This window comes from Brassica napus, chromosome A10 (assembly GCF_020379485.1).
Source record: "Brassica napus cultivar Da-Ae chromosome A10, Da-Ae, whole genome shotgun sequence".
NCBI lineage: Eukaryota > Viridiplantae > Streptophyta > Magnoliopsida > Brassicales > Brassicaceae > Brassica > Brassica napus.
The window spans coordinates 13,235,914-13,261,456 of record NC_063443.1 but is presented as its reverse complement, the minus strand read 5'-3'; the positions used below and the strand labels follow the sequence as shown (position 1 = coordinate 13,261,456).

General features: G+C 35.2%; 5 protein-coding genes across 5 annotated transcripts; 3 read left to right on the top strand and 2 right to left on the bottom strand.

The window, feature by feature from the left end:
• Window positions 1-2,448: 2,448 nt before the first annotated feature.
• LOC106371673 (protein WHAT'S THIS FACTOR 1 homolog, chloroplastic) lies at window positions 2,449-4,273 on the top strand. The gene is made up of 2 exons (XM_013811762.3): window positions 2,449-2,713; window positions 2,835-4,273. The coding sequence occupies exon 2, from the start codon at window positions 2,864-2,866 to the stop codon at window positions 4,169-4,171; it is 1,308 nt and encodes a 435-aa protein (XP_013667216.2). The 5' UTR covers window positions 2,449-2,713; window positions 2,835-2,863; the 3' UTR covers window positions 4,172-4,273.
• On the bottom strand, window positions 4,194-5,967 carry LOC106371674 (ras guanine nucleotide exchange factor Y). Its single transcript, XM_013811764.3, has 2 exons — window positions 4,930-5,967; window positions 4,194-4,443 (listed from the first exon to the last, which is right to left on the bottom strand). Exons 1-2 carry the CDS (start codon window positions 5,736-5,738, stop codon window positions 4,374-4,376), a joined length of 879 nt encoding a protein of 292 aa, XP_013667218.2. The 5' UTR covers window positions 5,739-5,967; the 3' UTR covers window positions 4,194-4,373.
• Window positions 5,968-17,212: 11,245 nt separating this feature from the next.
• LOC106371672 (outer envelope protein 61) lies at window positions 17,213-20,321 on the top strand. The gene is made up of 11 exons (XM_013811761.3): window positions 17,213-17,445; window positions 17,732-17,962; window positions 18,027-18,083; window positions 18,172-18,300; window positions 18,433-18,510; window positions 18,602-18,672; window positions 18,750-18,802; window positions 18,938-19,091; window positions 19,175-19,649; window positions 19,742-19,885; window positions 19,956-20,321. Exons 1-11 carry the CDS (start codon window positions 17,350-17,352, stop codon window positions 20,100-20,102), a joined length of 1,635 nt encoding a protein of 544 aa, XP_013667215.2. The 5' UTR covers window positions 17,213-17,349; the 3' UTR covers window positions 20,103-20,321.
• Window positions 20,322-20,868: 547 nt separating this feature from the next.
• On the top strand, window positions 20,869-23,447 carry LOC106371671 (E3 ubiquitin-protein ligase RHF2A). The gene is made up of 9 exons (XM_013811760.3): window positions 20,869-21,084; window positions 21,172-21,306; window positions 21,412-21,458; window positions 21,700-21,762; window positions 21,850-21,958; window positions 22,055-22,401; window positions 22,481-22,585; window positions 22,658-23,013; window positions 23,123-23,447. Exons 1-8 carry the CDS (start codon window positions 21,079-21,081, stop codon window positions 22,980-22,982), a joined length of 1,137 nt encoding a protein of 378 aa, XP_013667214.2. The 5' UTR covers window positions 20,869-21,078; the 3' UTR covers window positions 22,983-23,013; window positions 23,123-23,447.
• A 207-nt stretch (window positions 23,448-23,654) lies between these two features.
• LOC106371670 (protein STRICTOSIDINE SYNTHASE-LIKE 3) lies at window positions 23,655-25,521 on the bottom strand. Its single transcript, XM_013811759.3, has 4 exons — window positions 25,028-25,521; window positions 24,583-24,858; window positions 24,314-24,481; window positions 23,655-24,186 (listed from the first exon to the last, which is right to left on the bottom strand). The coding sequence occupies exons 1-4, from the start codon at window positions 25,369-25,371 to the stop codon at window positions 23,787-23,789; spliced, it is 1,188 nt and encodes a 395-aa protein (XP_013667213.2). The 5' UTR covers window positions 25,372-25,521; the 3' UTR covers window positions 23,655-23,786.
• Between the last annotated feature and the right edge of the window lie 22 nt (window positions 25,522-25,543).

Sequence of the window (25,543 nt, the reverse complement as noted above, 5' to 3'; positions counted from 1 at the left end):
CACCGTATTTGCTTAGATTTCTGGTTTTGGTGGGTTTAAAATGTATATCAACAAGTGGGGTTAAAACACCCAAATATAATATACACTAGACATGTACTAATTTACTAATTATATATCAACTACTTTTTGAAATGAATTTTACGAGCATTGGCGATATTTAAAACGGACATAGCTTCTGTGTTAGCAGGATTTGACTAAGATGAATAATTTATAACAGTGTAGAGATCCTAAACCACTGTGGTACCGTGCTAGCTAGTATAATCTGTAACCCTCTTTTTAAATTTCCCTTGCGTACCGCAAAGCAAAAAAGAAGTGAAAGACATGAAAATTTTAAATGGATATTGGTACATTTAGAATCATTTTTGCCATATATAAAGTACTGTAATTCACCATGTATAATAGATAGACATGTGTTTGGTCAACATCCTATCATATTATTTTGTCACGTTTCCTGAAAGCTACACTTGTGAAGGAATTTGAGTTCTTCCCCTTTTCTGCGCTGTCTATATATGAAAAATACAAATACTTAGTTTATGCTAGTTGGCTATGTTTGTTAGTTTGATAGAAGGAACCAAAATAGGGGTTCTTGATTTCCTTTCTTTACAAAAGTAATCAATTGTTTTAGTCCTCATTGCTTTAATTATTAGCTAGTTTGTATTTTATCTATTAAATATACTTGGGACAATATTTCGATTTTTGAAATAGCTATTCTCGTGGGAATTTTTTTTTTGGTAAAATAGTGGCAATACTTTCAATATATAACTGTAAATTAATAGATTTACTTAAAAAATCAGCAGTGTTTCTCTCTTTTAAAAGAATTTTAATTTTACCACAAATTTTATATCACTTTTCAAATTTACTTTTAAATGATAATCATTTTTATGAATACTTTAAGTTGTGATAAAAAAATTTAATTATCTTTCTTAAATTATTTATAATTGCTTAATAATAATTTATAAAATACTACAGAAGATTATAAACTTAAATTCACCCGATAAATACTGAAGTTTAAACAATAATCATTAAACTCTAAATCAGAACCGGTCCTGGATAAAACCAAATGAAACATTCGGCTCAAGCTTCCTAATTTTTTAAGAAAATTATATAGACATATGTTTCCAAATTTGTAAAAAAAATTATCGAAATCTTTACTAAATCTCCTACGGTTCCCTAAAATCTTAGGACTGGCCATATCTAGTCTTAAATCCAAATGTTAAAGCATTTTAGATTGATAATATTTTTGAAAAGTGATAAGCAACATAAGGTATTTCAAGCAATTTATCTTTTTTTCTTCTCTTTTGCATTTTTTTTCTTCAAAGTATTAGCATATGTTAAAATATATACACAGAACAAGATTAATTGAGATAAAAGGGCCAATACAGGATTCAAATTATAGTATACTCGTTATCAAAACAAATTCAGTTCCGATTGTTAAAACGTCTTCCCTAGTCCAAATAAATTACAAGCTTATCTATAATTTCTTACAATAAAAAAACAACTTAAGGTTTCTAAAGTCAATAATAAACACTCATTTTTGAGAAAAAGACTAAAATAGCACTAAACCAAGTTTTTGTTCCCAAAGTAGCACTCAAGGCTCAAAGTCACAAAAATAGGTTTCATTAAAGAGGTAAATATACACTTATACCCCTTGGGTTAATTAATCCAAACTTTAGGGTTTAGAGTTAAGGGGTGGGGTTTTGGAATTAGGGTTTAAAATTTTATAAAAAATAAATACTAAAATAAAAAAATAAAAATTTAAAAAACAGTTTCAAAAAGTATTTTTAAATTATAAAAAGAAAATTTGAAAAAAACAAAAACAAAAACAAAAATTTAAAAAAAAAAATTATAAAAATTTCGAATCTGAAAACATGTAATCTGAAACTATAAAAAAATTATTATTTTTTATCTTTTTTTTATTTTTATTTTTATTTTTTTATTTTTATTTTATTTATTTTTATTTATTTTTGTTTGTTTATTTAATTTTAAACCAAGGGTATTAGGGATATTTTACCCTTTAATGAATGTCATTTTTGTGACTTTCTCCTTCTAGTGCTATTTTTGAGACATAAACTTCAAAAAGTGCTATTATTGACAATTGCCCCTCATTTTTTGCATATTATTTTATTTTATTTTAAATGAGACATTTTGAAACTGTAAACTACATTCTCGAAATATTAAGATTGTCTTTTCTGAAATATCGTTTTTGATGATAAACTAGAAAAGACCAATAAAGTAATTATCGAAGTGAAAAAAAAACAAAGAATAATTCGTTTTCACGGTTGATCGTGTCAATGATCGTGTCAACCAACGGTGGAATGACATTGACGAGCGACACCAAACGGGTGATACAGAATGATGGCCGTTTTGTTGGTTCTTACAAAAATATCTCTCGGACATGACATTGCTCAAATTAAAAGACATCAAGACAAACAATTCGAAACCACGAATCTCTAAAAACATGATTAAAGCGTATTAAAAACAATGATTTAAAACATTAAGACAAACAGCTCATGAGCCACGTGTCCAACTCAAGCTGGTAATCTGAAACTTTGTAGAGACATAAAAGAAAACCCACAAGAGAACTAAATGGGCTTAATAAAGCCCATTTACGAAACAACAAGAAGACGACACACACCGCCGGACCTCCGTCGCATGACTTTCTCCTCGCCGCCTCACCTTCAAACTCTATTATTTCGCCGCCGTATACTCTAAGGTATTTTTTATATCTCAGTTTACACATTTTCTCTATCACATGGAATCTGAAAGTAATCGTAATCATCGATCCATTTATATAAAAAACTGAGCTTTCGCTGCAATTCAAACTTCTTCAATAGCTGTTCCGGTGTTCAAAGCTGAGGTTTTGATGGGAAGCTTGCCACGTAGGACGCTGCGATTCTACGGGAATGCCCACAAGGTGTTTGCGATAATGCCTGAGAGAAGCTTTATATCTGGAGAGTGCCCTTTCGGGCGGGTATGGGTGAGGTTAATGACGAGCAGCAAGCGTGTTCAAGATAGGAGCAGGGAGAAGCGAGTCCGCGAGCTCGAAGTAGCGACTGAGAAATGGAAGATAGCTAACAAAGTGATGTTCTTGATGGAGCTGTTGAAGAGTGAGCCAGAGATGATCATGAAGGTCAGGTTGTTGGAGCAGTACAGGCGTCAGATCAATTTGCCTAAGCCGCATAAGATCAGCGATTTCATCAGAAAGTCTCCAAAGGTGTTTGAACTGTACAAGGATGAGAGGGGAGTGTTGTGGTGTGGGATGACGAAGGAAGGGGAAGAGTTGTTGGAGGAGCATGATGGGTTGGTTGAGGAGAATGGTGACAAGGCTGCGGAGCATGTGACTAGGTGTTTGATGATGTCTGTTGATAAGAAGCTTCGGTTGGATAAGATTGCTCATTTCCGGAGAGATTTTGGGTTGCCTCTTGACTTCAGGGTGAACTGGGTAAACAAGTTTCCTGAGCTTTTTAAAGTTGTGAAGGTTGAGGATGGAGAGGAATATCTAGAGCTTGTTTCATGGAATCCAGCTTGGGCTATAACAGAGTTGGAGAAGAAGACTCTAGGCTTAACTGAGGAAAGCGATCACAAGCCAGGTTTGCTTTCACTGCCTTTCCCTATGAAGTTTCCTCCATCATACAAGAAAATGTACCGGTACAGAGGGAAGATTGAACATTTTCAGAAGCGAACTTACTTGTCTCCTTATGCCGATGCACGTGGACTCGAAGCTGGTTCAAAGGAATTCGATAAACGGGCAATCGCAGTTATGCACGAGCTGCTTAGTTTTACGCTGGAGAAGAGATTGGTGACGGATCATTTGACGCATTTCAGGAGAGAGTTTGTGATGCCGCAGAAGCTGATGAGGATATTCTTGAAGCATTGTGGTATCTTCTATGTCTCTGAGAGAGGGAAGAGGTTCAGTGTGTTCTTGACAGAAGCTTACGAAGGCCCCGAGCTGATTGAGAAGTGCCCTTTGATACTTTGGAAAGAGAAGTTGCTGAGGTTTACAGGTTACAGAGGGAGGAAGAGAGATATTCAAACTTATAGTGATACTTTGGAAATGGAAGAGAAAGAATTGCTCTATAGTAGTAGTTCAGGAGATGATGATGATATGATGTCGGATGATGATGACGAGATGGACATTGGTGAAGTGAATGATGCATATGAGAAGAATTAGCTATCTATAAAACATTTTTGAGTAAGCGAAGTTTAATTTCATTCATTTGTGACTTTTGCCAAACCGAACATTTCTCTCCGCAGGCATGTTGTTATTCTTAAATTCTTATGTCTCCAAACCAAAAAAAAAAATTAGAAAGAAAACAAATAAATAAGAAAAGAACCAAAGAGTTGATTCAACATGTCTGAAAAAAACACAGTAATCAATCTTTGTGGCTCAGCCAGGCAAGCCAATCGTCTCCATCCATGCCTTCAATTTCTTTAATCTCCATACTGTAAAATAAATACAATACATTCAAATCTTAGGTTAGATAGATAGATAACCGGTTACCACAAAATTCTTAAATTAAATATATGAAGAACACTGAAGGAAATAAATTACCTAACAAGCAACCTATATAATAATTGCATGCAATGATATAACACAACAATATATAATCTTCGGACACTCATATAATCATTGGACCAAAAAGAAACAAAAGGGACAGCTTGAGATCATGCAATAAACTGATGTGGATCCTTTTCATTCCACAAGTTTCACTCCTATTCTTCATATTTTTCTAATCAATTAGTCCCATTTAATTATATCACAAAAAGATTTTATAGAAATATTTTTTTCTGCTTTCTGTGTTCTGCCGCAACTCAACACTGAAGTTTATACAGAACCACCGCTACTTTTTGTCCGCCGATGATTCCGGTGGAACAACACCGATCGAAATGTTTTAAGTTTAAAAGAAAATAAAAAATAAAATAATTTACCAGGACAATGGAGGATTGTGAGGGGAGGAGTAATGAGTAGAGAGATTATAAGGATGAAACAATTCTTCATCCGTTGGATTCAACCAAGAAGGAAACTCCATGACGTCATTGAACTTTGGGAAGACGTCATCTTCGACTGTCTGCGACTTCATCATCTCGGTCTCCACCGTCTTCATCATGAGCTCTGACCACCAAGCTGACGTCTCCACGTTGTTTTCCGTTTCCATCAGCTGCTTCGGCGGTTGTTGAGGAGCTGTGGCGGAGAAGGTGGAAAGGGGAGGTGAAGGGGTGGAGTAGATATGCGGATTCGTTATTGCTGAGGAGGATGATGATGAGCTTGAAGAAGACGACGATGATGATGAAGACGATGACGTGGTTTGGATGAAGTCATTAAAGTCGTGGAAATTTAGGTTTAACCCTAGAGGTTGGTTAGGGAGGAGTGAATTGAGTTGTGGATTCAACCAAGAAAATGGATCTGGAGGAGGTGGAGGTGGCGGTGGCGAAAACAGTTTCTGCGGCGGATGAGACGGTGGAGGCGGTGGAATCTTGGCGGCGTGTCTCATGGAAGCGCGATGGTGTTTTAAGGCGGTGACGATTTCACGGCGAGCTTCGGCCATATTAAGGAGACGTTCTTGGTAAGGACGGCTTGTGTGGAGTCGTCTTCTCACTTGTTTCTTATGCGTCTGCGTTTTGCCGCCCTTGGTGCCATCTGTGGTTGTGGTCATGGTGGTGGAAGGAGGACGTTGTGGCTTCACTGATTGGATGTAAGTAGCAGAGACGCGTGCTTCTTGCTTGTGTGATCTGACCATCCAAAATAGTTATGATTTTTTCACTGAGGAGAGATACTACTAATATTAGTAGGTCATGCTTCTTCTCTTAGATTATATTTTTCTCTTTCTTTCTCAAAGGTTTGTTTGAGTAGTTGTGGTTGTTGATGATGAGATCAGACGAATGACTCCGGGAAGAAAACAGATATAGGAGAGGTGGTGAAGGAAAAGCAAAGGCTCGTGGGTGGTGATATAAATACTCTGCTCTAGCCCAATATTGTAGACAACTCTTTATCTTTTTTTTTTGTTATTTCTTTTATTCTTTTAGTTTTTGCATGTGTGTTTTTCCTTCCTATTTTGGCAAAAATAAAATTTCATTAAACTTTGCCGTAAATGGTTTTGTTTGGATGGTTGGCACTTGGCAGTAATTGACCAATGTGTCCACCAACTCAACAAAACTGATTGAAAAATTGGGGGGTTCTTTTTGTTGTGTAAGCAACTTTCAAGTGCATGTTTTAGTTTAGGGAAACAATTCTAAAATTGTTGAATATCATTTTTGATATATAATTTTAATAATATTAAGAAGATGACTTCGAACAAAACAAAAAGGGTTTTATAGTGACAAAAGATTTTGTTTTTGCTGATTCTAAATGGACAAGGAAAAAAGGGTTATGTAGCAATTTGGAGGTTTGAGAATCTCTTAAAAGAAAGAAGGAGGGTATTTTGGGAACTAAACGGAAGAGAATCCATATGACACTAGTCCTCTGTTAAAAGCCTTTGTCTGAAGTACAGTGGGGCCCCATCTACATGAAGATAAACAAATGCTCGTTTAAATACTGCTGCTCTTTAATCTACTCATATGCTGCGAATGATCTACCGCTCTCTTTTGACATAGTCTATTTAGTGACAAGAAGTAATCAGGTAACTTTTTCAGTTACTCAAATACTTTCAAACTAATTTAGCAAAAAAAAAAATACTTTCAAACTAGCTCGAGGACAGTAATAAAAGATAAAGGTAGCCAATTGTCTGAACCCTTTTATTATTGCATGTAGAATTCGAGTTGTAGTAATAGGTATTACTTCACAAAAGTCTGAGATTATGACATCATCAGACTGAGAGAAGCGGAGGTATGGTGAAAATGTGTCTGCATGCAACAGTGGGGATGCATACGCAGACAGTCCAAATTCGAGGCTTCTTTCAAATTCAATTATATATCCCTCTTCTCTCTTCCCTTTCATTGTCAAGAAACTCAACACTTTGATAAAATACGGCCAATTTCCAATTCTAGTTTCACACACTTAACTATTCAAGTGGTAAAAATCTAGTATTCAGCTATATATACTAATATACATATTGGTTAAAAAATGCCAATCTCTTGTTGATGAGTATTAAAATTCGTTTTTTATTTCTCAATTCTAGAAGAGTCTGTCTTACTCTAAACTAGGTTTACTAGCTCGTTACAAAGTTTATGTGTACACTGAGTAAATCATAACCGTGTAGTGAATTAATTCATCTTTGCATTTCAGCATTAATACATATGGTTGAAAAGTAAGTATATGTATATATACATATGGGCCGATGAAGTAAAATGAAAAGAATTGCGGCCGAAGAAATAAGTGTGGATCTTCTTCTACAATATTGCTATAAATATTTATATTGCTAAAAGGACCGAGTGACAGAGGTGTGGCAAGTGTTAACCACTTAGTTGATGTAATATCTTAGATAATAACATACTAGGATAAGGTCCGCGCCTTGCGCGGAATAAACATTTCTAATAATCTATTGATCACAAAATTTTCAGAGTGAGAATCTTCAAATTTCTAATAATTTATAGACGTTTTGAAAAATTCAAAATATAACATATAAGAAAAAATATAAATGTTTTTATTATATATTTAATGTGATTTTTAAATATCTTTTAATAATATAAAATTAAAAAAAAAGAACTAAGATACAAAAATTGTTATTAAATATTTATTATTCATATTAGGTAATTTCGTAGCTTTTATTTAAGGAAATTGCAAAACATTTTTTGGTACGTTATTTATCAATTCGATAGTTAGTTTAATAAAAAGTGTAATATAAATTAAGATGAACCAACCTATTTTTCTAAGAATAGTATATTTTGTATAGTTATTTATTAAATAAAAATTTATAATCATACGGTTCTATGATCATTCATATCGTTTTATAACAAAATATTTAAATCATCGATAACAAAATTTTCAATCTGAAATCTTTAATAAGTTTATAATTTATAAATGTTCTTGAAAATTCATTGAAAGTTTTGATATTAAAATATTTATGTAATCTTATGGTATATAGTGTTTAATCTATATATATATATATTTTTTATTATTAAATGATATTTTTTACTCATATGGTTTTAAAATCATGTGTATCTTCTTATAATAAAAATGTTAAACCATTGATCATTAATTTTTAACATAATAATTTTAATAGTTTTAGTCATTTATTGTCGTTTTTAAAAATTCAAAATATAACATATACGAAAAAATCTAAATTTTATTTTTATAGCTAATTTGATTGTTTAATTTATTTTAATAATATAAAATTAAACAAAAAATGATGGAGGAGATATAAATTGTTATCAAATCTTTATTATTAAAATCATTAATTGTCATATATATATATTAGTCATTTATGGTAATTCCGTAGGTTTTATTTAGGAAAGAAAATATCATATCATATCATTATATCATATAGTTTGACTAACTTATGTATCTAACAACATATAAAAATCGAATGTGGACCTACTTATTTTTCAATTGAATGTAATTGACTACCTAATTGAGTGCCACCTATGCATTGGGGCTTCTTTTAATTAATACAAAATTGAGGTTACAACTTTTCAAATGTTTCTCAATTAATATATAGGGGATTTGAATTTGATTCGGTTACTTAAAAACTAAATACTTAAAATACTAAAATTTTAGATAATTTCTCCCGGTAAGCAGATCAGGTATGTATGAGACAATACTCAAAATCTAAATACTTAAAATACTAAAATTTTAGATCATTTCCCCGGTAAGCAGATCAGGTATGTATGAGACAAAGAAAGAGTCAACGGTATTGGACTATTGGTAATATTGGAACAAAGAAAGAATCAACGGTAGACGGTAGACCAAAGAGAAAAAGAGTGTATAGTAGTTTGGTAAACACGTAAACTTAAGAGTCAATAATTACTGCTTTCGATGTGGGTGTTGAATATAAGAGCACTTTTTTTTCCATCTATATTTTATTTTATTAAACGGACCAAGCTCAAACACCAAAAAAAATCATATAACAAGGCCCAACCCTTAAAAGTCTAAACCATCGGACCAAACGGAAGACAAAAATACAAACGGCCTCAGGCCCAAACAACAAAGTCAGACAAACCGACACGAAAACACGTCAATAAAAACCCGTGTTGCATTTAACGACAGTTTAAAACAAGTATCAGCCCAAAACACCAAGGCAAGACACGCGTCACACAACCAGACACCGCCACCGAACGCGACCCAAACGCGAGGCTAACGTCGACGAAGACGGAAAACAACCACGAGCTTCGCCAGAACACGCCGGGATCAGAACGACGACACCAAATTCACCCCAGACCTTAACTAGAATCACCGCAACCACCTCCAACGACTGTATTAGAAGGTTATTGGGAACAATTTCTTCAATCGTACGCTAGAAAGATCAATCAAAACAAGATCGAGATCTCATCCATTCTGAGGTCCACAAACACCACAAACCCAACACATACCTCGATTACTCCCAAGGGGACCCAACTTCAACAACCCAAACATCCGATCTCCACCGCAGGCGAATGAAACGGCTCGAGACATAATGCAACGACACCATCAGAGCTTCATCACCACAAACCGCCGGATAGTTCCGCCAAAGGGAGCGCGAACCACCAGAAACAAAGCCGGCTACTCTCTGTCGAGGGGACCACCGTGTATCGGAACCGGTAATCTCTGTTCAGAGAGGAATCACCATGATTTTCAAACTCTCAAAATCTCAGAGAAAAAAGAGAGAGAAAGTCTACCATTCCTTAGTTTCCGTTGAATATAAGAACACTTCCGTTAGAAATTCTATCTATTAGAGTTTTTAAAGTGCATATTTGTATATATATATATATATATATGTAACTATAGAGTCCACTACTTTAGATTGGGTTCTTTACAAAAATAGTGAACTTCATAATTACATACGTGTATATAATATATACATATAAAAATGTACATTTTAAAAATTCCGATGGATAAAATCCCTATTGCAAGTGCTCTTGACCTCTTCCTCTCCCGAGTCTCATCTATTCATTTAATTAATTTAATATTGCCCCTACAATTATAGACCATTGATCTTGCGGTAACTAGTTAATTAGATCGTAGAACTGTAGTTTTTAGTAAAAAGCGAATTTTAAGTTGTAATCTGAAAGATTAAAAGAAACTTGTAATTGGAAATATATATAGCTATTGAACTAAATTTGACCTTAAGAAATATATTGCTTTCCGAAGAAAACAAATGGATCTAACCATCATTTATAATATTTCACTTCTAGTATTTTATACATTTAAAAACATATACCGGCGTAAGAATATTAAGAGTTCAACGTGCATGAATTATATAGCACGTGGATATCTACAATCTGCAACTACAATATCTTCTTCACATTCAACTACATCGTCTTGCCCCAGTACATGACTTTTGAGTTTTTTTTTTTTGATAAGTTTTCTTTCATTTTTTAAAAAATTTCTTCCTTCTCAAAGTACGTTTACAAAACAGCTCAGCTGGGAGAATGAAAGAAGAAAGAAGTGAAAGATAAAATGATACAAGAAAATAAAGCCCATGTTAAGCGGGAAAATATAGGATTAGGAAATGACATTTATCTCTGGAAATGCTCAAACCATAGTGAAAGGTAAGTATTTTTTGGTGGTCTCGTGAGATTTGGTGCTGCAGTAGGATGCTTGACTAGTCCTTCCCTGTCCAAACCGAGAAGCGTTGCTCGAATGTGTAGCTGGATTTCCTTGATAATCAGATGTGGTGACTTTTGAGTTTTGGTGAAAAGTGAAACTTGTTTATTTTCCACATATGGTAATAATATTATATTGTGATACTTTTTTTCTAACAATTATATTGGTGATACATTTTATTAGATATATATGAAATTTAACATATATTATGTACAAAATATCTCGAGTCAATCATGGAAGAACACTACAAGAAAACAGCGGTATTCTGACGGACGTTCCGACGGAAAATGAATTCCTCGGAATATACCGAGGAATTTCCGAGGCAATTCCGAGGAAACACAAAATTTGGCTTCCTCGGAATTTCCTCGGAATATACCGACGGAATTCCGAGGAAAATTCAGTTCGTCGGAATATTCCGACGGAATACCGAGGAAAATTCAGTTCGTCGGAATATTCCGACGGAATACCGAGGAAAATAGTATTCCTAGGAAAAAACCGATGAATTCCGAGGAAATATTATAGACGTTAGAGAGCCGTTGGGGGGATTTTAAAAATTCCGAGGAAATTCCGACGAACATGTGGAATAAATTTATATTTTTTTTTTAATTTTGGAAATATTCCGAGGAAGTGTATCCCTCGGGATATTCCGACGACATCTTCCTCGGAATATTCCGAGGAAATTCCGACGAACATGTGGTCCTCGAAATTTCCTCGGAAATTCGTTTCCTCGGAATTCCGTCGGAAATTTCCGAGGAATTTCTGAGGAAAAATGAAATTCCGAGGAGTTATTTCCGAGGACTTTTTTCGTCGGTATGTCGTCGGAATAGCGTTATTCCGACGACATACCGACGATATTTTCCCTCAGTATGTCGCTGTTTTCTTGTAGTGGAAGAATATTGTCATCTGACACTCGTAACAGATTGAGTTACTTTGAGATCAACTCAATAGCAACCGAAAGTAGAGGTGAGATCTTGAGTTTTCTTCATCCATAGTTCGTTCGTAATCATCATCTTCGGTAATACTCTCTTAGTCTCTTGTAGTCCTCCCCACCAACCAAAGGCCACATTATCAATATAATCTACCCCGCCCCCCTAAAAAAATTGATCTTCTAGCTAATAAGAATTTATCCTTATATAATTGTGGTGGTTCTCTGAACTATATGCATGCATATGCGCTTCAACGTTTATCATTTAGTTACCAACTTTGGACCACCCAACGTCATTCGTATTTATTAACTTTTTGTTTATAGATCACTGTAAGTAAATATTTTTTTTTTACATTTATAGAAATGTTATTTTACGTCCATAAGAGAATTACATACTTTGTTTACAGAGAAATTCCATATGACTTTTTTTTTAAGTTTATTTTCACAAAAAAACCTCTAATAAAGAAAATAACTAATATAGATTGGGCAATTCTCTCAAATAGACATTTTTAAGTTTTTGTCACAAAAAAAATAGCATTCAAAAAAGAAAATGACCAAAATAACCTTTTTTATTTTGAAATTTTAATATTTATTTTATATTTTTTAAAAGTTGAAACCCTATCACCAAAGTTCCACCCTTTAACTTTAAATCCTACGTCTAGATTAGTTAACCTTAAGGTAAAAATACATTTTTATCTTTTAATAAAACTTATTTTGATCATTTTCTTCATTAAAAGCTATTTTTGTGACAAAAACTTAAATATGGCTATTCTAGGGAATTTCTCGTATAGAGTTTATTAAAGAACTTCTAATCCTAGACTTTGGAAATTTTACAAATAGAAAATAAATATTAAAATTTTAAAATATTTTTTTTTAAAAACAGTTTCAAAAAGCATTAAATTTCAAAAAAATATAAAAAGTTTGAATTTAAAAACATATAATTCAAAATTATAACTTTTATTATTATTTATATATCTATAAAGCAAGAAGTAGAAATTTTATTTATCTTTTTAATAAAACTGTTTTGGTCATTTTTTTCCGTGTATACTTTTTTTATAACAAAAACTAAAAAAAGCTATCCAGGAAAATTTCCCTTGTTTATATCATTTTTAATTGGGAGTAGTTCATGTACATGACTGTTACTTTTATCTTTATTCGTATGTGACCGTATATATGTGCAAAACTTTATGCTATTTATAGTAAACGAACTAATAGAAGTCCACAATCGTAAGTTGGTAAATAGGTTACTTTAGAAAAATGACAATTCCATGAGCATTTTAAAGAAAAATCTTAGTGAGCTATGAGAAGCCAAACGGGTGTATGGCCTTGCCATTGGACCTCGATCAATCTCGTAGTCCGTAGTAAAAGTCGGTGCGTGTTGTTTTAGGGTGCGACTGGTTCTCCATTGTTGTTTCCAAGTTGTAATGAAATATATATAGTTCGTCTTACTAATATACTTCAGCAAGAAATTTAATCATTTTGGAGTACACCAAAGAAGGTTTTATGGTTGGTGTTTCACCTTTTCTCAATGTGGTTTATAACTATACTGCGTACGGGGAAAAATACTTATTTTTATATCAAATTATCATAGAAATTTAACATGTATTGCTATTACATTTTTGAGTTAAAAATATACCAACTCCATACAGATTATCGCCTCCTATTACCGCGTGTCAAGAGATATTGAAGAGTGTTCATATATATATATATATATATATATACATATACATAAAGTCATAAATTGTGAATATATAATATATCTAGAAAATTATAACAATTTACAAAATAAGCTAAAATACCTCTATAAAATATTACCTTAATCTCAGTCTACACAGCACCACCGATATGCCATCTTCACGTTTTTTCTTTCCATCTTCACGTTCTTAATAGGAAAGATGAGCACCATTTCTTTTGTACTATATCCATAATATACGAAACAATTTATCCCAGAAAACTCAATAACGCTGAAACTTTGCATAGTTAACTAAAAGAAAAGTGATAAAATATTTACTTTGTATTTCCATTTCAGATTTTTAAAATCTATATGCCCAGTCTCGTTGTCCCTTAGTCTTCCTATGAATAATCTATTAAAACAACTTGAAGCTGAACAAAAAGAATATGAGAGTATTGCTTTAAGAAGAAACACCGAACTTGGACATAATGAAGTCATAAGCTATATAGTTATTGTTCCAACACTCAAAACCCAAAAGATTACGAAGAAACAAACGACATATAATAAGAGAGAAGGATAGAAGACAGAGAAGAAATAAGTTATAGATGAAACAGTTTGAAATTGTGCCATGAAATAAGGTGTTCATTAGAAAAAATTTAGGAATTTAAGATTTTACAGTTTTAAGAAATTAGAGATCGTGGTTAGTGGAGCTCTTTTTTTTTTTTTTTTTGTTAGTGGAGCTATTTTTTTATTGGAGACATTTCTTTTTTCAGTTGGTTTATTTGCGATAGTTTTTAATTTTGGGCTTATTTACCAAATAACCAAAAAAATGAAAATTAAATTTTGGAAGAGAGAGTAGAGAGAGATAGGAAGAGAAAGTAGGAGAGAGGGGGAAATTTTGGTTAGTTAGTATATATAAGTATTTTTCATGTATATAGGGTGCAATTTTCCTTTAATCTTTATGTTGATAATTAATTAACTTTTTTATTTGTAAAACAATAACATGTGGTAAAATCTTATTGTGACTTGTGTTTTAGTATATAAAATATTTTATAATCGGTTTCGAAAAGATGTATGAAGATTTTCATAACACAAAGTCTGAAATATATTATGGGTTTTTTCTGTTTTTTTCTTTGGTCCCCAATTACTAATACACTATGTTTTCAAAATATCTTGCCGTGGGATACTTTAAAAGGACGAAGGATACCCCGCTAAAAGAACACACAAAAAAGAAGAAGATAAAATGCAGATAAAGACGAGAGATGTGAATAAGTGGATAAAGATGCAAATGATTTTGGTTTTAATTTTGTTGAGAGGCCACCAATTCATCCAATCATAGCCTCTTCTAATGGATTCCGTTCACACCAATGCCCAAGCAAATATAATTATTTTGGTTGTCACAATCTGGATTTGCATTTAAACATCTAAAGAAACTTCAAATTTGCTAAACACAATCAGCGTGCATTTGTATGTACTTGCCAACTTAACTTGCTATGCAAGTACAAAAACAAAATCCTTAGAAGTTAGACACCACCTTCTACTAATCTATTTAATATGAAAGTATGATATCATATCGACCGTTCCTTCTTCCCTGAATCAAGCTTATTAGGAATTCATAATTTAATTCGAGAATGACATTTGATGAACGTCAAATTGATATTGTATATAGGACCATTCGTTTTAATGTCGCAACAGTTCCGTCAAAATCTATGAACTGTCCGTTCATTGTATTTGTTGGGGTCTATGAGAGCGTCACATATATATGGAACATAACAACTTACATGCTCCTTTGGTTTCATTGATGAGGTCATACGGGTTTTTAGGGTGGTTTTTAGCGGAATATAAGAATTCATTATAAGAATTTCCCATTAATTATGCTCTTAGTTTTATGGTGAAACTTTGTTCGCAAGAATATTTTTACCCAAAAAAATAACATATTCTTCAGAATATTTTTTTTTGTTATCTCGATATTTGTTGTAGAAAAAAATTTAACTCGTAAAATCTGATCCTAAAAATACATATTATTTAAACATATGTTGACATACCTTGACAAATGGATAAACATGATTTCCAATCTATATGTTTGATTGTATGCTTAATTGAAGAACTTTATTCACAAGACGGCCACACACACACTCATCTCAGCTCTGTATCTACCCTGAATAGAATCGAATTCTCCAATTACTCATAAATATTTTCCTGCTGAGGTTCAATTATTTGATTCTTGTTTTATAAGACTCTTTTGGTTGTTAATTACTGTAACCATCATCTTATTTAATCTCGACATAAAAGAACATACGTACAACTTAAACGAACAGAGAGATAGTACACAGGTATAAATCGTATTAAACAAAAGCTATACGCGATTGATTACGACTGGAATCTTCATATTCCAATAGTAAAGGTTGTACGCGTTGTTAGTTCTTAGCATGAGATCAGTTCATAGAAATGATCAGTAATCCTATTACTTAGGAGATGATCCTATGGAAACGTTTGGTCTATTATTCTATCTCAACCCTTTACCATGATCCATGTATGTCAATCAAGTATATATACAAAAACGACATGTTGCTAAAAAACCTAAAGAATGAATATACATGATCTCAATATAATGAAATTTGATATGATCTCAATAAAAACGAAAGAGTGCGTTTTCCCTTATTGGAAAGGTGGTGATGAAAACTGATGGTGATGCATCCTAATCAGAACGGCAACCGTACAAGTTGTGATGGTGTAATAAAGAAAGGTTCTGATGACAAGTGGCATGCCACGTGAGATCCTCCACGTCCCGACAACAATCAAAGCCTTCTGTTTCCTTCCACCATCCCCCAACTCTTTTTTTTCGCCCTCTTATATATTGCTATAAAATCATCACTGTTTACTGACTGTAAATATTGAAAAATTAGTAGTATAAATGGTAAAGCATGGCTTATTAGCATCACTGTGACTATGATGACCCGGAGTGATATTCAAAGATTGCTGGATCTGGCACTGCCATCGTTTCGAGCTCGATCATCTTTATCCTTGACTGTGACTCGATCACTCGGGTTTCCACGAACTGGGCCTACTTGGACTTTAACTAAACAGTCTCTTGTAACACCAGGCTTTTTTGGGCTGAATTATGTTAATATAGTTTGTATTTGTGTATTTGGGCTGGGTTTATAGTAGAACCCAACGGAAACATCAACAAAAAAAAACATGTTTTCTTTTGTGTGGACGGCAGCAAAAAAAGAAGGCGTTGACTGCACTGATCCGTGATCCGCGTAATTTTTGCAGCGTAAAGTTTTTTTTCTACTAAAGTTGACAAACGGTTGATTATTTTCTACTCATTATTGACAAATTTTGTGTAATTATCTATTACCAAATAATTACATTTAGCTATGAAGTCTAAAACCATTATTCAAACCCAAAACAAACACATACATTTGGAAATTTTTTCATATCAAACAAACTATAATGTAAATGTTCGACAAATCAAGAAGAGACTGTTTAAAATTATCTATAAAAAGTTATATAATTATGTCTAAAAACTTGTATTAAAATTAGCTATATTAAATTATCTATAATTTTTTTCTTTTTTCGCTGTAAAAAAAAATTATATTTAAAACTAGGTTCTATATATTTTTCGAATTGATTTTTTTGGTAACTCGTTAGATGCAGTGCAATTACGAACATGGACAAAAAGCAACTACGAAAGGAAAATGAGGTTTACAAGTTTTATGTTAATGAAAACAAAAACATGAGAGATTGGGTTTCTTGCTTCACGTCGTTTCGTTGTTCCAACATGGACAAGGACATGATGGCCACATGGATTCCATACTTATTGGACCCTAATTAATATTCCAACTAACTGATTAATTAAAATACCACGACACGTCATTACCTCGTTAAAGGGGAAGGGCAAATAAGTAATTAAGCAGCTCCAGGCATATTCCGGTCGGTCAATTGAAGAGGTGGTTGTGGTGGATTTGCAATTGTACAACTTATTATAGAATAGAACCCAATTCTCTCTCAATTTCAAAGTTTAACCGATCTGATCCCAGACAACCCCATCGAAGAAGAAGAAGAAGGAAGATGTTTAACGGGATGATGGATCCTGAGATGATTCGTCTCGCTCAAGATCAGATGAGCCGTATGACTCCAGCCGATTTCGCCAGAATCCAACAACAGGTCTTCTTTGATCGTGATGTGATTGTGATTGTGATGCTTAATTCAAAGCTTACTTGTCGAATGCAATGTCCTAATCTGTGCAATATATATTATTAGGACATAAAGTTAGTTTGTACTTTTTTTGTTAGGACAGGCATAAGTGTACTTTGTATGTGTTCAGAAACAAAACAAAGACAGAACTAGAAACATAAAAAATATAGTTTAATTTTTTTATAACGATGTTAGTATGTGATTTTTACTGTTTTTTTGGGTATGATGAGTAGTTTATTATCAATTGTAAATACAGATGATGTCGAATCCGGATTTGATGAAGATGGCAACGGAGAGTATGCAGAACATGAGGCCTGAAGATTTGAAACAAGCTGCTGAACAGCTCAAGCATACTAGGCCTGAGGATATGGCTCAGATTGGCGAGAAGATGGCTAATGCTTCCCCTGAGGAGATTGCAGCTATGCGTGCCCAAGCTGATGCTCACTTCACTTATCAAATCAACGCAGCTCAGATGCTGAAAAAACAGGTACTACTTTTGAGTTTCTATTATTTGATCCTGAAACGGTTGCTAATTTGTATGTATTCGGCAGGGGAATGAGCTTCATAGCAGAGGAAATTTCAGTGGTGCTGCAGAGAAATATTTGCGTGTAAGACTACTTCATATCTTTTGTCATGCTACTTGACTTTCTTTGTTTATCAGAAAAAGAGTCTTTATATCTTTACACCATATAACAGGCGAAGAACAATCTGAAGGACATTCCGTCTTCTAAAGGTGGAGCGCTTTTGTTGGCTTGTTCCCTCAATCTCATGTCATGTTATTTGAGGACCAATCAGCATCAAGAGTGCATCAAGGAAGGTTCCGAGGTATGCTGCACCTTTGTTTATGTTCTTGATTTTCTAACAATCTATTAGCTTCGTTTTTGGTAGATGTAACAGATAATGTCATCCTGTCTCGGTGTTCTTCTGATGAACTTACATTATTAACTATTAATGCAGGTTTTGGCATATGACGCAACAAATGTCAAAGCACTATACAGAAGGGGTCAAGCTTACAGAGATCTTGGTCTGTTTCAAGTGAGCTCTTCTGTTTCGTTCTTATGGAAGTTTCTTGAGATTCCTTGTAAGTATGTATATGTTTGCTCATTGACTTTTATAAAACTATAAGGATGCCGTATCCGATCTAAGCAAGGCCCATGAAGTTTCCCCTGAAGATGAGACCATTGCCGATGTTCTAAGGTATGGATTTTTTTTATAGTTAATTCTGAAGTTGGGATATCGACATTTTGAAAATAAATATGTTTTAATTTATGCAGAGATGTTAAGGAAAAATTGGCGGTTGAGGGACCTGGCAAGGCATCAGCAAGAGGTATAATCTTTATCTCTTATTAAATTTTCAAAATAATTTAGCGTATTTTTCTCACGCGAAACGGTTCTTAGCTGCATCGATGTTCTGCTTCATCTATTAAAACAACTGAATATTGTTACTTTGTTTGGTTACTAGGTGTGGTGATTGAAGAGATAACTGAACAAAACACTGTTACTTCTGGAGAAAGTAATAAACCTATTAATGAGACACAACGAGAAAGCAACGGTGGTGGTCTAAAGACGGATCTTGATGGCTTGCAGGCTCTCAAAGACGACCCTGAAGCAATCAGGTTCAACACCGTCTCCAAACTACTGTATAGATATGTCTTTGTTCTTCTCTGTCTCCTAATCATTCACTTCTTTTGCCCTGCAGAACGTTCCAGAACTTCATTTCAAAAACTGATCCCGACACACTCGCTGCTTTGAGCGGAGGCAAAGCTGGAGACATGTCACCAGACATGTTCAAAACCGCTTCCAGCATGATAGGCAAGATGTCACCCGAAGAGATTCAGAAAATGGTCCAGACAGCCTCCTCGTCGTTCAAAGGAGACAGCCCTGGAGAAAACGGGTTTGCACCAACACCAGACATGCTTAAAATGGCGTCTGATATGATGAGTAAGATGTCACCAGAGGAGCGTGAGAGGATGTTTAACATGGCATCGTCTTTAAAACCAAACGCTTCAGCTTCAACATCGTACAGCGATGGGGAAGGATCTGAACCACCACGGGTTAGTAGTGTTGTAGGCGAGTCTAGTTCCTTCGTGGCTCCAAGAAGCATGCCTTCTGCTCCACCTGCTGACTTGCAGGAACAGATGAGAAACCAAATGAAAGATCCAGCCATGCGACAGGTTTTTTCTTTTAAAATATATTTTAACTATTTAGATAACATAAATGTGATTGTATAGAAGATGTTTATATATTTTAATGTTTTTTATGGTAGATGTTCACGTCTATGATAAAGAATATGAATCCGGAGATGATGGCTAGCATGAGCGAACAGTTCGGAATGAAGCTTTCTCAAGAAGATGCTGCAAAAGCTCAGGAAGCCATGGCTTCTCTTTCTCCTGAAGCTTTGGAGAAAATGGTAAAGGAAAGCAGAATAATCTTTTAATATAAAGTTACAAGTCTCACATTTCGTATTGTTGTTTGTGCAGATGAGATGGGCGGATAGGGCACAAACGGGGATAGAGAAAGCGAAGAAAGCAAAGAAGTGGTTGCTAGGGAAAGGAGGGTTGATCTTTGCAATATGCATACTCGTTTTAGCAATGGTTCTTCATCGTCTCGGCTACATTGGAAGGTAAAATGAAACAACAAAGGTCTCTTCAAGACTTGAACCCTTACACTAAAGACCAGTCTTTGGTTTGGGTTCGTAGTTTGTAAAACTGTAACATCGACTCCCAACGTTTTTTGTTTCTCTGCTCTCTGCAGGCTTTGTAACCCATATCTTTTGTCTAAATTTCTTTCCATCATATATATAGTGTTTTTAATTTTATAATAATGTTAAAAAGAATTTTGATTTAGATATTAGTCTTATCTTTTAAACCATACAGTTATTCAACACTATTGCTACTACTACATTAAGTATCGTCCTGGAAAGACAAAAGAGTGAAAGACAACAACCAGAAACAACAACACTTTATCAGAGAACAATTAAATGTAGACCATCATGGCTGTTGAAGACTAAAAAATTTTCAAGATTAGTAATGAATGATCACGAACGTGCTACTGGAGAAGGAAGGTGCTCAGCTTTATGAGTACACTCTTATTAAGATGAAACTAATCAAACCAAACTAAGTCCTTTATAAAGTAAGGAGGAGGAGTGTGTGGTTTTAGATGCAGAAATTTTGAGGCCTCATGGAGAATATGGAGCGTATGAGACCAATGAAACTAATGTCTTTATCGTACATCCAACTTGGTGTTGAAGCAAAAGCTGGTCCACACGATGCTTCAACAATCTTTGTATACAGAGAGACTTAAGTGAGAAAATGTACAGTAGTGTGAAAACTGAAAAGTACACGGAGAAAACTCAGAATCAACACGTGTTTTAATCTAATAAGACCCAGTCATTGTTTATTTATTTAATTTAATGGGCGTTGAAATAAAAAAATAAAAAGAAAAAAGGAACCCTAGATTTCTTCGATCGTGTGTGTCAACAACAGAGAGACGACGCGAAGAGGAAAAGGAAGAGTCTTTTATCTTATCATGAGTCCAGGGTTTCGTTTTCTCTCCCAACCCTAGATTGATTTCTTCGATCGTCCTATCCAAATCGCGATTTCAATGGAGGTTAGGGTTTTGAATTTCAATTGTGCCCGAGGATGAAATCAAATCGAATCCTTTTTTTTTTAATCGTATTGTTCAATTTTTTTCTAGGGAGTTGGAGATACGTCGTCGTCTGAAGGGAATCTGATATCAGCAGCAGCGTTCGTGGAAGGGGGAATACAAGAGGCTTGTGATGATGCTTGTAGCATCTGTCTCGAACCCTTCTGCGATAGCGATCCTTCTACTGTATGTAAAGATTAGACCTTTTTTGTTTTTGTTTTTTTGTTTTGTTTTGTAATTTGGGGTTTGCAGTTTTTTTTTTTATTATTCCATCTATCTTCTCTCTTGCAGTTGACTAGTTGCAAGCATGAGTTTCATCTTCAATGCATCCTTGAGTGGTAATAATCTCTCTTTCATTGTTTTTTTTTGAGCTCTTTCGTTTCTAGATCATCTTGGACAAAAGGTATACAAAAATGGGATGTGTGTGCTTTTTGTCACGTTCCCTTGTGTTTTCATACTGTCCTTTTCCATAAAGAACAAAACATGGAGTGTTTTGGCTTGGTTTAGGGAGAAGAGGAGCTCTCTAGAATTTGTGTTTGTCTTAGCTAATCAGATCCCTGTGGCATTTGTATATTTCAGGTGTCAAAGGAGTTCACAGTGCCCTATGTGTTGGCAATCTATTAGTCTCAAAGACCCCACTGGGTTAGTTTTGTTTTTTTTTCTCCTTGTTATACTTTTTTTTATTTTTTATTTGATGGAGGTTTCATTTATCTTTCTCTGTTTCACCAGTCAGGAATTGCTTGAGGGTGTTGTACAGGAGAGGAATCTCCGCTTCAATCCATCTAGAAACGCCACCATTTTTCGTCATCCTACTCTCGGCGATTTTGAATTACAACATGTATGCGTCACTCTTTTTCTTATAATTTTGAGTTTGATTACATCTCTTTGCAAAGTGAATTATCTGAACAGAGATCCATAACCTCCTTGAATGCAGCTCCCAGCGGGGGTGGATAATGCAGAGCTTGAAGAACGCATCATTCAGCACTTGGCTGCTGCTGCTGCTGCTGCTATGGGCCGTGCAAGACATGGGACAAGAAGGGAAGGCCACAGAAGCAGCAGGTCATCAACTCAAGGTGGTCATCCACAGTTCATGGTCTTCTCTCCTCCTCCTAACGCTCCGCCTTCTCCTCCTCCCATGCTTTCCTCTCCATCTCAGAGAGATGAGACTGACCTTCACAATGCTACTATAGGGGAGGGTTCTCTACAGTCAAACATGCAGCCACCACCAGCTTCTTCTCATCCTCACCAGGGTTCTCCTTCGGCATCTGATTCAAACACCAGGTCTGTACCTGAATTCTCGCCTTTTATTGTCTCTTATTACTGTTTAATTACATGCAGCTGATAGTTTTACCATACACAGGTCTCCTAATCAATCTTCTCCAAGTGACCAAGATAGAGCTGGACCATCCGAACTCCAATCATTTTCAGAATCTTTGAAGTCTCGTCTAACCTCTGTCTCGACGAGGTATCACATCTCCATCTGGCTAGCTTTGGTTTGTAGTCTTAATTCTTAAGTGATTCCTGATACAAAATGTAGATACAAGGAATCGATAACAAAGAACACGAGGAACTGGAAAGATAGATTTTTCTCTCGCAACACGTCCATGGCAGAACTTGGCTCTGAGGTTAAAAGAGAGGTCAGTGCTGGAATCGCCACTGTGTCCCGCATGATGGAACGTCTAGAAACGAGAGAAAACAGTAGTAGACCTGACACTGCATCTGTACCATCATCAAGTGGCACAGAAAATCACACTCCTGCTGAATCAAACAATGAGCGTAATAGATCAGAAGCGGGTGATGAACATTCTTCGAATGAAAGAGGTGTGAAAGAAACATGTGCGGCTGGTTCTAGTTCTAGCTAATAAAACAAGTGCCAGCGTCTTGTTGGCAAAGGTATGTTTTGATCTCCCCTCTTTGATTAACTGATTCAGCTTGGTTTATCAAGTGGTTGTTCCTCAACATTCTAAGATCTTGTTTCGTTGTTTGTTTCTTTTCTTTGCAGAGATTGGAAGATGATTTCCGTCGTGCAATTCTGCTATATATATATATATAATATAATACCGAGTCGGAAGTTCGAAAGTGTGTGAGCATAAGAAGAGTTTCTGATTCTTAAAAAAAAGAAAAATAAGAAAAGGTTATATGACTAAAAGGAGGCTTGTTTCAGAGATGATACGCTTTCTTATGTGTTGTGCTATTATGTCAAAACTAAAACTATAAAGAAACAGTAAAGACAATTGTTCGTTGGTCAGTGTGTTGTAAATTGACAGTGTCGTTCACATTACTGTTCTGGATCAGTTCTTAATTGCTATTGTTATGATTGTTACCTATGTATTATCTTCAAGAACTTGGCCAAGTAGACCGAATATATTTGATCTAAATTGTGTTGGTGTTAGAATGAAGAGCAAACTGTGGAATTGGTAATGGTTGTTCTTATGAAAGGTGCATTTCACTCTATAACTAAAGTGTTCGGTGTGAAGTTTCATTATTTCTATGTTTTGTTCTTAATAGTTTGTTTTGATTTAGCACAATAGAGATTATAGGTTTGATTTTTTCGCGACTTAACATATGTGTCTACTTGCCTTTATACTTCTTCAGACGTACAAGCCTAACTCTTGTTCTGTGGATGTGCTAAACTTAGACACCCCAGTGAAACTGTTCTAAGGGAATCAAAGATCATAGACGGCAACAAAATTCATCAACACACTCCCCAACCAAAGCTTCCCATCTTTTTCTTCTACTTCACTCACTGATCTCACAACTTTCCCTTCACTATCTTCCAACACCTTCACAAGCTTCCCTTCAGGGCTATACTTCACCACCAATCCGTGCGGCTTCATCCCGATTTGGAACATGTAGTGTATTCTTGCAGTGATTGGGAGTCTCAGTATGAACATCCTTAGCTTAGGGTTTCTTGCCATTATGTAAGAGTAGTAGTTGCGCCTGCAGTGAAGCGCCACCCAAAATTCACCGTCTTTGTTTGTCCTTACGTTGTCAGGATGCCCTGGTAACATTGCAAACACATCTGATGTTCCAGCTTTCTCTCCTTTTAACCAGTACCTTCGCAGGCTACATCCAAACAACAACAAAGAGAAAAACTCATTCAAGGTCTATTTACACTTCAAGATAGGACTATGACCAGACACTGGAAACAACATCAAGATTTTGAAGCAGATTCACTACAACTACTACTCACCTTCCAATATCCCCTTCGCAGAAAACAAAGAAAGAACCGTCTTTGCTGATAGACACACCATTTGGAAACTGAACATCTGAGACTAGAACAGCAGCTTTCTTAGCTATTGGATCATACTTGAGAACTCTCCCAGTGTTGTCTCCAGAAAAAACAAGCTGCAAAAAGTTCCTGAAAAATGTCACAGTTACAAAAAAAAAAAAATCACAACCAGACCACCACATTTCTTAATCAAAATAAGAATCGTTAAAAAGGAATCAAGAGAAGCAGACCTTCTCTGGTAACTGATGCTGCTATCAGTAAAGTAAACAGTGCCATCATCATCAATGTCAAGGTCGTTAGTAAACCCCAACGGCACACCTTCAGCCTCAGTTACAAGCGGCGTTGCTAAGCCACCTTCAGGACCTACTTTCAACAGTCCCATATAAGCGTCGGCGATGTACAAATCTCCGGTTCTCTTATCGAAACGGAGACCCAGAGGGCGCCCACATATATGCTCATTCCTCAAGTAACTCAGAGCAGAAGGCTTCGGATCACAAATCTCCGTTCTACAAGTTGTTACCAACCAAAAAAAAAAAAAAACAAGTTAACTAAATAGTTGAAACATACTAATGTGGTACGGCATATTATTTTTAAGTCGTAATATCTAAAAATTTGATTATAGGAGAGATTATGAAGCTAAAGGTCCGGAACTTTCTACATAGAGAGTCCACTCACCGATTGCTTGACGTGTAAGCGAAGTTAGTCCAGTTCTCGCCATTCCAGAACAAAACCCTACCGTCAGCAACACCGGTGTAGGGACCGCGTCCTAGAGGATCAAAGGCGACGCTCTCGGGACCCTGGACTTGGTCCTGGAACAGAATCTTGGACCCCTGGAGAGAGTTCTGTGAGTCTCTCTCCCACGGAACTTGATCGGGACGTGGAGATACAACCTCGTGAGCTACGAAGTTTGGGAAGTCGGAGATGGCGCAGTGGTGGAAGGGGTCGATGGAGCAGTAGAGGGCGAGGGAGAGGGTGAGGAAGAGAAGAGCGGAGGTTGCAGGAGAGAAGAACAAGGCCATGATGGAGCCTGTGGGTGATGTAGAGAGAAGATCTTTAGGGTTTAAAAGGGGGAGAAGAAGAAGAAGAGTGGTAGGTGTGGATCCATCGAGTGGTTGAGCAACGCCAAGAGAACTCTTCCTCTCTCTCTCTCAACTTCGGCGTTACACATCTTTAAAGTTTGTTAGGTATAAA